At 48.0% G+C, this 14592-nt stretch overlaps 1 protein-coding gene across 1 annotated transcript in view; it reads right to left on the bottom strand.

Annotated features, from left to right (window-relative positions):
* Positions 1-897: 897 nt before the first annotated feature.
* Positions 898-14592, bottom strand: part of PLA2G4C (phospholipase A2 group IVC) — a 59062-nt gene continuing 45367 nt past the window's right edge. Inside the window, exons 15-18 of the mRNA XM_063614905.1 lie at positions 12504-12658; positions 5402-5573; positions 3534-3684; positions 898-1440 (exon numbers count right to left, since the gene is read on the bottom strand). Coding sequence (XP_063470975.1) covers positions 1395-1440; positions 3534-3684; positions 5402-5573; positions 12504-12658 — 524 coding nt within the window. The 3' untranslated portion in view covers positions 898-1394. The remainder of the gene's footprint in view (positions 1441-3533; positions 3685-5401; positions 5574-12503; positions 12659-14592) is intronic.

Below are 14592 nucleotides of genomic sequence, written 5' to 3'. Positions count from 1 at the left end.
CTAAATCCCCCCCTTGTTTTTCTTTTTTTTCTTTTCTTTTCTTTTTTTTTTTTTGAGACAGAGTCTTCACTCTGTCACCAGGCTGGAGTGCAGTGGCATGATCTTGGCTCACTGCAACCTCCACCTCCTTGGTTCAAGCAGTTCTCCTACCTCAGCCTCCCGAGTAGCTGGGACTATAGGTGTGTGCCACCAAGCCCAGCTAATTTTTGTATTTTTAGTAGACATGGGGTTTCACCACGTTGGCCAGGATGGTCTCAATCTCCTGACTTTGTGATCCACCTGCCTCGGCCTCCCAAAGTGCTGGGATTACAGGCATTAGCCACTGCGCCCTGCGAATCTTCCCTTTTCATAAGGACACTAGTCATTGTGGATTAGGGTCCACACAAATGACCTCATCTTCACTTGATCACATTGGTAAAGACCTTATTTCCATACAAGGTCACATTCACAGGCACTGGGGGTTACAATGGCCACATCTTTTGGTGGGGGTGGGAAACACAATTCATCCCATAACAGTCCTGCTTTAATTCTGGAAAGCCTGTATGAATAATAATTGCTCTGGAACTCCGTCGGTGCCAGACTAACTATTCTAAGGTCTTGAGACTCACTAACTCATTTAAGCCTTTCAAGGATACAGGCTCCATGATGGTCTATTCTATAGATGATGGAACTGGGGCACGGAGGTGAAGGATCTTGCCCATGTTCTCACAGTAAGTAGATAACTGAAGTAAGATTTAAAAACAGCTGTGGAACCACCACGCTTAATTGCTGAGATATAGATGGAAGAAGATGGAAAGGAAAGGGGGAAGGGAAGAAAGGAACAAGTAATGGGTACACAGAGGGTGAAAAGGGTCGCAGCAGGGATGGTGGCAGACCAAGACACACATGCACAGCTAATCCATCAGTCAATCAGCAAGCATTTATTGAGCACTTGTTGTATTCTCAGAGCTCCATTTGGCGCTGGAGAGATAGCCCATGATTTAAGCCCAAGTTCTTACTTCTACAGAGCTAATTTCTACAGAGCTACTGGCTAGAAGTGCAGTAATAAAGGAGCAGTTAAAGGCATTGCTCTGAACTATCACATTCATTTTGGCCATCTGGACATTGGACATGATGCTTCTGATTGTCAGAGACTCATGCTCCAGCTCCAGGATCTCCCGAGGGACCAGCAGGACAAATTTCACCACCTTCAGCTCCCTGGACCCCTTCTTCTGAATGAGGCTATCAAAATCACAGTCCAGCTGGTCACTGGTGATTGGCCCTGTTAGGACAGCCAAGGTGAACTCAAGGCCATGAAGCGTGTGGCTGAAGGGAGTGAAGAACAGGAAGGCCACGTGGACATCAGGGCCCTGGTAGACCAACAGGCCCACACTGCCCTGGAAGCTGAGGCTCATCTATGCCAAGGAGCAAGTTTGGGCATTATCCCTCGGGTAGTAGAGCCTGGGGAGAAAGGAAAGTTAGAAGTTACCACTGTGCTTTGTAGGCAATGTTGCACACTGGATAAGATTAGAAGACCTGGAAGCCTCTACAGGTCATACATGACTTAGGAGAAAGACATTCATCCATTCTTTCATTCATCGAGAAGACCTGGAGCTCCACCACCTCCTCCTGTGGGGCTCTTGTGATCTACGTTTACCGTGTAAATGTTTATTTATCCAACACTACGCTTATTAAGCATGTATCAGGAGCTGGGCTAGGAGCTAACTCTTTGGCCTACATCGAATGTCATGATACCTGCCAGAATTCACAAGATCTGATCTCTGTCCATCTCTCCAATCACATTTCATTCCGTGCTTCCCCTACCCTGATCCAGCAATAACAGCTTTCCTCCCGTTCCTTGAATAGACTGAAATAGTTTGGAAATTCACCCCCTCCAAATCTCATGTTGAAATGTGATCCCCAGTGTTGGAGGTGGGGCCCAGAGGGAGATGTTTGGATAATGGGAGTGGATCCTTCATGGATGGGTTGGTGCCTTCCCTGTGGTAATAAGTGACTTCTTGCTCTATTAGTTCACTTGAGATCTGGTGGTTAAAAGGAACCTGGTGCTTTCCCCCCTTCGCTCTCTCTTGTTCTCTCTCATCATGTAACACACCAGCTCCCTTCCCCTTCCAACGGGATTGGATGCAGGGGGGGAAACTGACACTTAAAAACCATCAGATCTCGTGAGAACTCCCTCACTCTCACAAGAACAGCATAAGGGAAGCCACCCACAAGATTTAATCACCTCCCACCAGGTCCCTCTCTTGACACGTGGGGATTACAATTCGAGATGAGATTTGGGTGGGGACACAGAGCCAAACCATATTAACAGAGTAAGTTACCTGTGAAGATATCTGTGGCCTTTTATCTGTGGCTTAGGAACAAAAGGAAAGACAGTTTCTTGCATGACTCAGCTTAATTAAGCTTTCAGCTTAAATTTTTTTTTTTTTTTAGAGGCAAGGTCTTGCTCTGTCGCCCAGCCTGGAGTGGGGTGGTACCATCATAGCTCACTGCAGTCTCAAACTCCTGGGCTCTGGCAATCCTCCCACCTCAGCCTCCTGAGTAGCTGAGACTATAGGCCTGTGCTACCACACCCAGCTAATTTTTAAAATTATTTGTAGAGACTTGGTCTCACTATGTTGCCCAGGCTGATCTTGAACTCCTGGGCTCAAGCAATCCTCCTGTCTTGGCTTCCCAAAGTGCTGGGATTATAGACATGAGCCACAGTGCCCGGCCACAGCTTAAGTTTTTCCTTTTGGCGTAGTGAATTGGGGTCCTGAGATTTCATTTTCCTTTCACAGAGATATAGTTTGGCTCTGTGTCCCCACCCAAATCTCATCTCAAATTGTAATCCCCATGTGTTGGGGGAGGGGCCTGGTGAGAGGTGATTGATAGGAGCATACTTCCCCCTTGCTGTTCTTGTGATAGTGAGCGAGTTCTCATGAAATCCGGTTGTTTAAAAGTGTGTAGCACTTCCCACTTTGCTCTCTCTCTCTCTCCTGCTCTGCCATGGTAAAGATGTGCTTGCTTCCCCTTCACCTTCCATCATGATTGTAAGTTTCCTGAGGCCTCCCAGCCATGCTTCCTGTTAAACCTTCAGAACTGTGAGTCAATTAAACTTCTTTTCTTCATCAATTACCCAGTCTCAGGTAGTTCTTTATAGCAGTGTGAAAACGGACCAATATACACAGAGACAAGCATGGAACAAATTCTCCCTCACAGATCCCAGAAGGAACCAGTGCTGCTGATACCATGAATTCACACTTCCAGCCTCCAGCACCATGAGACCAGCAATTTCTGTGAAGCCACCCAGCTAGTGGTATTTTGTCACAGCAGCCCTAGCAAACGAACACAGCCTGCTTCACTCTTCAGAAAACCATTCACTCCCGACCCTGTTCATGGTCTGTCCCCTACTGAGATGCAAGCTCGAGTGGGGGAGAAACTGCCTATCTTTTTTCACCCCTGCAGCCCTCTTGCCTGTTGCAGAGAAAGTTCTCCAACAGATACTTACTGAACGAGTATAGGCATCAGAGTGACTATGGTCTCCCACCTACCTGGCCACGTTCATCAACTCTGTAAGGATCTTCTGCTTGTTTTCCCTGACGTTCTTCTTGGCTAATGCCAAGAGTGGCACCACCACATCTAGAGTGTAGGTGTCCGCGAGCTTGAATGTGTCATATGTGTCACTCCATGCCTCAATATTACCTGAAGCATAACCAAACCAACAAAGAAAATGCATCGTGAGTTTGGACAATTAATTCCGCAGATTTTGTCTATTTACATCAGGGCTTGGCAAACTACAGTTGTGGACCAAATCCAGTCGGCCCACTACTTTGGCTTTATAAATAAAGTTTTATTGACACGTGAGGTTATGGATTTATCTATATTTTTATGATCCATGCCCCTTCCGGTCTTTTTTTTTTTTTTTTTTTTTTTTTTTGAGACAGAGTCTCGCTCTTGTCTCCCAGGCTGGAGTCCAGTGGCACGATCTTGGGTGACTGTAACCTCCACCTCCTAGATTCAAGCGATTCTCCTGCCTCAGCCTCCCAAGTAGCTAGGATTACAGGCGTGCATCACCACACCTGGCTAATTTTTTGTATTTTTTAATAGAGACGGGGTTTCACCCTGTTGGCCAAGCTGGCCTTGAACTCCTGACCTCAGTGATCTACCCCCGTTTGGCCTACCACAGTGCTGGGATTACAGGCATGAGCCACCGTGCCCGGCCCCCCGCTTCCTGTCTTCTTTACTAATCTAGCCTGCCTCTCCTGGAACCACGGCTGATGCAGCATAGGTAACCAATAAATGTTTGTTAAATGAAGGAAGAAAACAGACACAACTTATCCCTAATGGGAGTCTCATCGCAGGAGACACGATTGACAAGCTAAAAGGAGTCCACTATGGGAAGTGGTATAATCAGGCCCCGGAGGACCACCCATCCTGGATGCTAGGCCTTCTAAGCAGCTGCTCACCTGAGACTGGATGAGGAATATGGGATGTCCAGGTGGAAGGGGTTGGATATTCAGGTAGGACAAGAATGCTGCAGAGAGAGGCAGCAACATGCATAAACATGCAAGATCGAGACAGGCAGCCTGGCATCCTCCAGGCCCAAGGGTGGACAGGATGACTCACTCGACCATCAGATGTTGGAGCGTAACGAGATGTCCCCAGGGCACAGCGTAGCTCCATTCAGCCTGGCCTGGTGGTGATATGGTTTGGCTGTCCCCACTCAAATCTCATCTTGAATTGTAGTTCCCATAATCCCCAAGTGTCGTGGGAGGTAATTGAAGCATGGAAGTGGTTACCCTCACGCTGTTCTTGTGACAGTGAGTGAGTTCTCACGAGACCTGATGGTATGTATTTATTTATTTATTTGAGAAGGAGTCTTGCTCTGTCGCCAGGCTGGAGTGCAGTAGCGTGATCTCGGCTCACTGCAACCTCAGCCTCCCGGGTTCAAGCGATTCTCCTGCCTCAGCCTCCTGAGTAGCTGGGATTACAGGCACGCGCCACCATGCCCAGCAATTTTTTTTTTTTTTTTGTATTTTTAGTGGAGACGGGGTTTCACTGTGTTAGCCAGGATGGTCTCGATCTCCTGACCTTGTGATATGCCCGCCTCAGCTTCCCAAAGTGCTGGGATTACAGGCATGAGCCACCGCGCCTGGCTGATCTGATTATTTTATAAGCATCTGGCGATTCCCCTGCTGGCACTCACTTCTCCTTCCTGCCGCCTTGTGAAGGTGACTTGCTTCGCCTTCACTTTCCACGATGACTGTAAGTTTCCTGAGGCCTCTCCAGCCATGCTGAACTGTGAGTCAATTAAATCTTCTTCCTTTGTAAATTACCCGGTCTCAGGTATGTTTTTATTAGCAGTGTGAGAATGGACTAATACAGGTGGCTTCGCAACCTGCTCCTCCCCTGCACCTACCTCCACAGGCATCTATGTTGAACAGGGGAAAATGCATCACCACTGGTCCAGTTTCTCCTTTCAGGATGTAGCAGCTGGCGGGGCCCTTGGACCGCAAATCCAGCTCAGCCTCTTCTACGTGGGGAAAGGGAATCTTGTGGCGGCGGCAATAGTCAGTGGTAGCCCGGATGGTCTGAGAAGGAGGCAATAAGAAACGGTTGCAAGACCTCTCCAGAAGACCCCTGAGGCCTGGAGACCCGACGGGACCTCAGCTAACAGCCCAGACACACAACAGAGCAAGGGTGAGCTTGGACAGGGACAACATCTTCTGTAAGGGAAAGAGTAAGCCTCTGCCATCACCCGCACTCCCCAGCCCACCTAGAGACAATGCTCGCGAGGTTAGAGAGTAACCTTTGGGGCTGGGGGCTGCGGGACTCAGAGGGCAAGGAAAATGGTGCCTAGATGAGGCTTTGAATCCCAGCTCTGCCACAAAAAGATGTTGGAGACCTCATCTCTACAGTATATATGTATTTTTCAATTAGCCAGGCATGGGGGCGTGCACCTGTAGCCCTAGCTACTCAGGAAGCTGAGATGGGAAGATCATTTGAGCCCAGGAGCCCAAAGAGATATGTGGTACGGGTGCATCTCATCACCTCTGCAAAGGAGCTCTGTAATATGCACCTCACAGGAGTATTTGGAAGATAAATGAGATATTCTCCGTCATCACTGTGTAACAGAAATATAATGTCACTGTGAAGGTACTTTTCTTTTCTTATTTTTGAGACAGAGTTTCACTCTTGTTGCCCAGGCTGGAGTGCAATGGCACGATCTCGGCTCACTGCAACCTCCGCCTCCCTGGTTCAAGCGATTCTCCTGCCTCAGCCTCCCGAGTAGCTGGGATTACAGATGTGCTCCACCACACCCGGCTAATTTTTTATATTTAGAAGAGACAGGGTTTCTCCATGTTGGTCGGGTTGGTGATCCTCAGGTGATCTGCTCGTCTCGGCCTCCCAAAGTGCTGGGATTACAGGCATGAGCCACCGTGCCCGGCCATAAAGGTACTTTTCAATTGTCTACTTGCTGCACTTGAAGAAATCAAAAAGAAGTAGGACAAATTAATTTTAAAAATAAATTTTAAATAAAGGTGACACCATGGGGAAAATTAATGAGAAGTAGTTTCTCAGTTGTAAAAAGTTTCATTTATTCTCTTTCCTATGACCTCCTTCCCTGCTGTCTTGAACCAGAGCAAAAGGACACTGCATGTCTCATTACTGTAGCACTGAGGTTACTGAAGTTACATAAAACACATCTCAGTCTCTGTGTCTTAGAAAAGCATCTGTTAAGTCCTGCAAGCTGACTGACAAAACTAAGCAACGAGAATTAAGATAAATGTGGGCCAGGTGTGGTGGCTCACGTTTGTAATCCCAGCACTTTGGGAGGCCGAGGCGGGCAGATCACCTGAGGTCAGGAGTTCAAGACCAGCTTGGCCAACATGGTGAAACACCATCTGTACTAAAAATACAAAAATTAGCCAGGCATGGTAGCAGGTTCCTGTAATCCCAGCTACTTGGGAGGCTGAGACAGGAGAATAGCTTGAACCCGGGAGGCAGAGGTTGCAGTGAGCCCAGATAGCGCCACTGTACTCCAACCTGGGCGACAAGAGCAAGACTCCGTCTCAAAAAAAAAAAAAAAAAAAAAAAAGGCTGGGCGTGTTGCCTCATGGCTCATGCCTATAATCCCAGCACTTTGGGAGGCTGAGGCAGGCGGATCACAAGATCATGAGATCGAGACCATCCTGGCTAACACAGTGAAACCCCGTCTCTACTAAAATTACAAAAAATTAGCCTGGCGTGGTGGCACGTGCCTATAGTCCTAGCCACTTGGGAGGCTGAGACAGGAGAATCACTTGAACCTGGGAGGCAGAGATTGCAGTGAGCCCAGATAGCGCCATTGCACTCCAGCCTGGGTGACAAGAACAAGACTCTGTCTCAAAAAAAAAAAAAAAAAAAAAAAAGATAAATTTATAAATGTGTTTCCAGGAACAGAAAACCAAATACTGCATGTTCTCACTTCTAAGTGGGAGCTGAATGATGAGAACACATGGACACACAGAGAAGAACAACACACACTGGGGCCTAGCGTTGGGTGGAGGGTGGGAGGAAGGAGAGAGCATCAGGAGAAATAACTAATGAGTACTAGGCTTAATACTGGGGTGATGAAATAATCGGTACAACAAATCCCCAGGACACAAGTTTACCTATGGAACAAACCTGTACTTGAACCCCTAAACTTAAAAGTTAAAAAAAGATCAGTGTGTTTGTGTTTTGCACACAAATGCAGAATTTGCGTAACCATATGACTTCATAGTTGTGATCTCAAGAAAAAGGGCATTTCTCCTTTATCTTGTTCTTGCAGTTAACGTAAGAATACTTTAAATTTCTAAGTTTCTGAAGTGTTAAAGGAAGAGATGGCCCCATAGAGGTGTTGGAGTAATGCCTTATCCTTTTAATATGCGGTTATTTTTCCTCATGTACTCAAAGGTGGCTTCTTTATTCAGAGGAGTGATATTACAACTAGAAACCACTCATTAGCAAAAGGAGATGCAGGCTCAACAAGTGTTTCTTCTTCTTCTTCTTCTTCTTCTTCTTTTTTTTTTTTTTGACAGAGTCTCGCTCTGTTGCCCAGGCTGGAGTGCAGTGGCACAATCTCGGCTCACTGCAACCTCCGCCTCCCAGGTTCAAGCGATTCTCCTGTCTCAGCCTCCCCTAGTAGCTGGGATTACAAGCACATGCCACCATGCCTGGCTAATTTGTGTATTTTTAGTAGAGACAGGGTTTCGCCATGTTGGCCAGGCTAGTCTCAAACACCTGACCTCAGGTGATCCACCTGCCTCTACCTCCCAAAGTGCTGGGATTACAGGTGTGAGCCACCACATCCGGCCTCTTCTTATTTTATACTGAGTTGAATATTTGACTCTAACATTTTTCTACATATACTTATCTTTAGAGACAGGCTCTTGCTGTGTCGCCCAGGCTGGAGTGCAGTGGTGCAATCATGGCTCACTGCAGCCTCAAGCTCCTAGACTCAGGTTATCCCATCTCAACCTCCTAAGTAGCTGGGACTACAGGCGTGAGCCACTATGCCCAGCTAATTAAAAAAAATTTTTTTGGCCGGGCGTGGTGGCTCATGCCTGTAATCCCAGCACTTTGGGAGGCTGAGGCGAGTGGATCACCTGAGGTCGGGAGTTCAAGACCAGCCTGACCAACATGGAGAAACCCCATCTCTACTAAAAATACAAAAATTAGCTGGGCGTGGTGGCACATGCCTGTAATCCCAGCTACTCGTGAGGCTGAGGCAGGAGAATCACTTGAACCTGGAAGGCAGAGGTTGTGGCGAGCTGATATTGTGCCATTGCACTCCAGCCTGGGCAACAAGAGCGAAACTCTGTCTCAAAAAAAAAAAAATTTGTGTAGAGATGGGGTCTTGCTATGTTGCCCAGGCTGGTCTCAAATTGCTGATCTCAAGTGATCCTCCCACCTTGGCCTCCCAAAGCACTGAGATTACAGGAGTGAGCCACCGCACCCAGCCACTTTTCTACATATAAAACAGAAATATCATGAAGGTGCTTCATAACTGTATTACAGAGGAATTTACTATCATAAGTACCTTCTAAAGATTTGACATTCAGCTGGGCACGGTGGCTCATGCCTATAATCCCAGCACTTTGGGAGGCTGAGGTGGGCGGATCACCTGAGGTCAGGAGTTCGAGACCAGCCTGGCCAAAATGGCAAAACCCCGTCTCTACTAAAAATACAAAAATTAGCCAGGCATGGTGGCACGCACCTGTAATCCCAGCTGCTCGGGAGGCTGAGGCAAGAGAATCACTTCAACCCAGGAGGCAGAGGTTGCAGTGAGCCAAGATCGCACCACAGCACACCAGCCTGGGCGACACGGAAGACTCCATCTCAGAAAAAAAAAAGATTTGCCATTCAACTATAGTAGCTACATGTTGGTTAGTTTCCTTATAAGCCCCATCATGGAAAGAATTAAAGATGAATTTGAGAAAAATGAAAAAAACCTAGATGATCAGGTTCTGTTAAATTGTTACAGATATGTCTTGCTTAAATTTCTGTTTATTGGCCAGGTGTGGTGGCTCATGCCTGTAATCCCTGCACTTTGGGGGGCCGAGGTGGGCAGATCACAAGGTCAGGAGTTCAAGACCAGCCTGGCCAACGTGGTGAAACCCCATCTCTACTAAAAATACAAAAATTAGCTGGGTGTGGTGGCACATGCCTGTAATCTCAGCTACTCGGGAGGCTGAGGCAGGAGAATTGCTTGAACCCGGGAGGTGGAGGTTGCAGTGAGCCGAGATTGCGCCACTGCACTCCAGCCTGTGCGATAGAGTGAGACTCCGTCCCCCCCAAAAAAAAAAATTTCTGTTTATTAATTTGTAACCACCCAATTTGGAGGACAAAGTTTCATCTCACGCAATATGTCAAAAGTATGATTGCCTCGATGTGTAATCAATTGTGATGGTGAATATTAGGTGTCGACTTGATTGGATTGAAGGGTGCCTGGAAAGCTGGTATTGTTTCTGGATGTGTCTCTGAGGGTGCTGTCAGAGGAGATGAACATTTGAGTCGGTGGACTGGGAGAGGAAGACTCAGCCTCAGTGTGGGTGGGCACCCTCCAACTGGCTGCCAGTGTGATTAGAACAAAGCAGACGGAAGAAGGTGGGAGAAGCTGGCTTGCTGGGTCCTCTGGCTTTCATCTTTCTCCCGTGCTGGATGCTTCCTGTCCTTGAACATCACACTCCATGTTTTTTGGCCTTTGGACCCTTAGCCTTACACCAGTGGCTCACCAGGGGCTCTAGGGCCTTTGGCTACAGACTGAAGGCTGCACTGTGGGCTTCCCTACTTTTTTTTTTTTTTGAGATGGAATTTTGCTCTTGTTGCCCAGCTTGGAGGGCAGTGGCGCAATCTTGGGTCACTGCAACCTCCACCTCCCAGGTTCAAGTGATTCTCCTGCCTCAGCCTCCCAAGTAGCTGGGATTTCAGGCACCCACCACCACGCCTGGCTAATTTTTTGTATTTTTAGTAGAGACGGGATTTCACCAGGTTGGCGAGGCTGGTCTCAAATTCCCAACCTCATGATCCACCTGCCTCAGCCTCCCAAAGTGCAGGGATTACAGGCGTGAGCCACCGCACCCGGCTGGGCTTCCCTACTTTTGAGGCTTTCGGACTCGGACTGGGCCACTATGGTTTGTGTCTTCCTCAGCTTGCAGACGGCCTATTGTAGGACTCCACCTTGTGATCCTGAAACTCCCTTTCATCTAGACATAGATCCTATTGGTTCTGTCCCTCTGGAGAGCCCTGCCTAGTATGTCAATACACCAGTTAGGAATAAGGTCTTTTACACACGTTTCCCATACTCAGTCATTAAAATCCGAGGTGTATTTTATCTTCACAGCACACTTCAACTTGGGCCAGGCACATTTCAAGTGCTCAAGTGCCACATGTGGCCGGCAACCACTGTAGTGGACAGCGTAGGTCTCTGAAGTCGCCTTTGATTGAAGCTTAACAAATGCTGCTGTTTTTCTTACCATTACTCTTGCTATTCTCATCATCACCAGATAAGCATTGTTGTTAATCCTGAACACCAGCTATGGACCAGGCATGGTGCAGAGGCTCTGCAGGTCTCCTGTGAGCCAGATGATGTGATTCCCATTTTCAGGATGAGAAAACTGAGGCTCAGCGGTTAAGCCTATCGCTCGGGGTCATGCAGCAGAGATTTGGCAGAGAAGGACTCCCAAGACCTTGATATTTCCAGCTTTATCATATTGTCTTGGGATCTTTATTTCAGCAGAAATCCTAAGACCAGAAAGCCTGGGTATTCCTGGGCCAAAGGTCTAGAAAGACAGTGATGAGTTGGTTTTGGATCACGGCATGGGGAGGAGGATGGGCGTTCCTAATTCATAGTATAGAATATAAATTGATAGACGTGTGTGAATATAAATCTATATTACATTACACATAAATAGATGATATGTTTTACCATGATTATTTTATATATATTACTATATATTGGTATGTATCATGTAATAGATATAGTTATATATTATGTACGTGTATATATTTTTAAATAAAATAGCTGGGCAGGGTGGCTTGTGCCTGTAATCCAGGCCTTGGGTAGTGGGAGAATCGCTTGAGGCCAGGAGTTCAAGACCAGCATGGGCAACATAGCAAGACCCTGTCTCTAAAACCATTTAGAAAACTAGCCTGGCGTGGTGGTGTGTGCCTGCAGTCCCAGCTACTTGGGAGGGTGAGGTGGGAGCATCGCTTGAGCCCAGGAGGTTGAGGCTGCAGTGAGCTATGACTGCACCATGAGACCCAGTCTCGAAAGGAGGCCATGAGGGGAGGGGAGGGGAGGAAAATGTTTATAAAACCCACAGTAAGTGGCAGGCACTGTGCTAAGCACTTCACATGTATTAACAAGTATTAATCCACAGAACAACTCCTGATGGTGCTATCGTTAGCCCAATTTTACAGCCGAGGAAACCAAGATGCACAGAAGTTACATACATTGGATCAGGCCACACAGCTAGTAAGTGGCAGACTTGGGACATGAAGGCAGGGAGAATGGATCCTAGTGGCCACTGCGAAGGTGCAATATGTGCTAAGGACAAATATACTTGCGTATGTTCTCACTCAGCAAACATTTATCGAGGGCCACTATTTGCCCAGGAAGCCCAGATGAGCAGGAAGACACGTACTCGGGGCTGGAGACGTGCACACCTGGGGAAGGAGGTGCACAGGTGAGGAGCTAGGCTGTCTCAGTTCAAACTGGTATGAATGGGCAGGCAGGACGCAGAAGCGGGAAGAGTCATCTGCCAGAAAGAGGTGCCCGGGAAGGTCTGGGATGGCTTTAGATCAGAAGCTCACTGGATGTGGCCAACTGCGGGTGCTTCGGCAGCCATGGGCGAATTGATTTGGCTCTCTGGACTTCCCAGCCAGCACCTCCCCATCGCCCACTTCCCAGCCCGCGTCCTCAGTTCCTCCTCAAAGTCAGCTTCACCGCAGCCCACCTCCCACCCAGGGCCGGCCCCAAGGCCCTTCTCGATTACCTCGAAAGGATCTCCGGCACTGAAGTCGAAGGAGAGGATGAGGTGAACCTCTCGCATCGGGGGCAGCACGAGTGGGAAGGGAGTGTTGATGGCTAAACCAGCATCCACCAGGTGGAGGTACTTCCGGCTGCTCATTTTCTTGTCCCGGATGCCACCTGCGGTGCCCAGGAAGAAAGAGGATCAGCTGCTTCCAGGGACTGAAAGCAAGACTTGTAAATGGAAGGCAGGGAGGGGGATGGGAAAATGATCATTGTCAGTGTAGACAGCAGTTGTGAGGGTGCCGACTAGGAGCTGACTTCTGTCTCTTCCCAGATTCATATGTTGAAGCCCTGGCTGGGCGCGGTGCCTCACGCCTGAAATCCCAGCACTTTGGGGGCTGAGGCGGGCAGATCACTTGAGGTCAGGGACCAGCCTGGCCAACACGGTGAAACCCTGTCTCTACTAAAAATACCAAAATTAGCCAGGTGTGGTGGCGGGTGCCTGTAATCCCAGCTACTCGGGAGGCTGAGGCGGAAGGATCACTTGAACCCATGAGGTGGAGGTTGCAGTGAGCTGAGATCGTGCCACTGCACTCCAGCCTGGGTGACAGAGTGAGACTCCATCTCAAAGAAATAAACAAATAGACAAACACATGTTGAAGCCCTTACCTCCAGTACCTCAGAATGTGACTGTATTTGGAGACAGGGTCTTTAAAGAGGTAATTAAGGTAAAATGGGTTTTTTGGCATGAAGTTCCAAATGAAGCTGCTTTCTCAGCAGCAATATGCGACAGTGTTGTTAACCCAATGTTTCTGAGACAGGTCTCGGTCAGTGTAGAAAGTTTGTTTTGCCAAGGTTAAGGATGCACGCTCATGACACAGCCTCAGGAGGTCATGAAGACATGTGCCCAAGGCGGTTGGGGCACAGCTTGGTTTAGACATTTTAGGGAGACCTGAGACGTCAATATATGTAAGATGAACACTGGTTCAGTCTGGAAAGGTGGGAAAACTCAAAGCAGGGAGGGGGCTTCCAGGTCACAGGTAGATAAGAAATAAATGGTTGCATTCTTTTTTTTTGAGACGGAGTCTCATTCTGTCACCCAGGTGGGAGTGCAGTGGCACGATGTCGGCTCACTGCAACCTCTGCCTCCTGGCTTCAAGTGATTCTCTGCCTCAGCCTCCCGAGTAGCTGGGATTACAGGCGCCTGCCACCATGCTGAGCTAATTTTTGTATTTCTAGTAGAAACAGGGTTTCCCCATCTTGGCCAGGCTGATCTTGAACTCCTGACCTCGTGATCCACCTGCCACTGCCTCCCAAAGTGCTGGGATTACAGGCGTGAGCCACGCACCCCGGCCAATATTCTTTGGAGTTTCTGATTAGCCTTTCCAACTGGAGGCAATCAGATATGCATTTATCCGTGAGCAGAGGGTGACTTTGAATAGAATGGGAGGCAGGTTTGCCCTGGGCAGTTTCCAGCTTGACTTTTCCCTTTAGCTTGGTGATTTTGGGGTTCCAAGATTTATTTTCCTTTCACAGCGTAAACCAAAAATAAGATGATAAGCCCCTCCCCCCCATCCCCCACCCCCCACCCCCACCCCCCCACCACCCCAACCATCTGAATGAACCCTTCCTCTTGGCCAGGGCACTCCAAAGTTAACCTGAAAACCTAGTTCTGGCTGTGACAGGAAGGGAGGGTCAGACATGCCTCACGATGCCCTCCTCCCTTCAGGAATTTAGGGAAAGCTGACCAGCATTTAACATTAACACAGAGCTTAAATCTGATAAGAACCATTTACAATCTATTTTCTCTGAAGCTTGCTACCTGGAGCCTTCATCTGTTACTGGAAAGGGGTCTTGATCCAGACCCCAAGAAAGGGTTCTTGGATCTCACAAAAGAAAGAATTCAGGGTGAGTCCACAGTGCAAAGCGAAAGCAAGTCTGTTAAGAAAGCAAAGGGGTGAAAGAATAGTCCACTCCGTGGACACAGTAGGGTGTTACCAAAAGTAAGAGTAGGAATGTAACCACCTCCTTCTTTTGTTATATATAGGAAAACAACAACAAAAAAAAAACATGGGGAGATGTGCTCTGCTACAAGCATTTGTCATAAAGGA

Source organism: Symphalangus syndactylus, chromosome 13, assembly GCF_028878055.3.
Source record: "Symphalangus syndactylus isolate Jambi chromosome 13, NHGRI_mSymSyn1-v2.1_pri, whole genome shotgun sequence".
Classification (NCBI taxonomy): Eukaryota; Metazoa; Chordata; class Mammalia; order Primates; family Hylobatidae; genus Symphalangus; species Symphalangus syndactylus.
The sequence above is the reverse complement of the archived record's forward strand: the minus strand, read 5'-3'. Positions and strand labels throughout refer to the sequence as shown.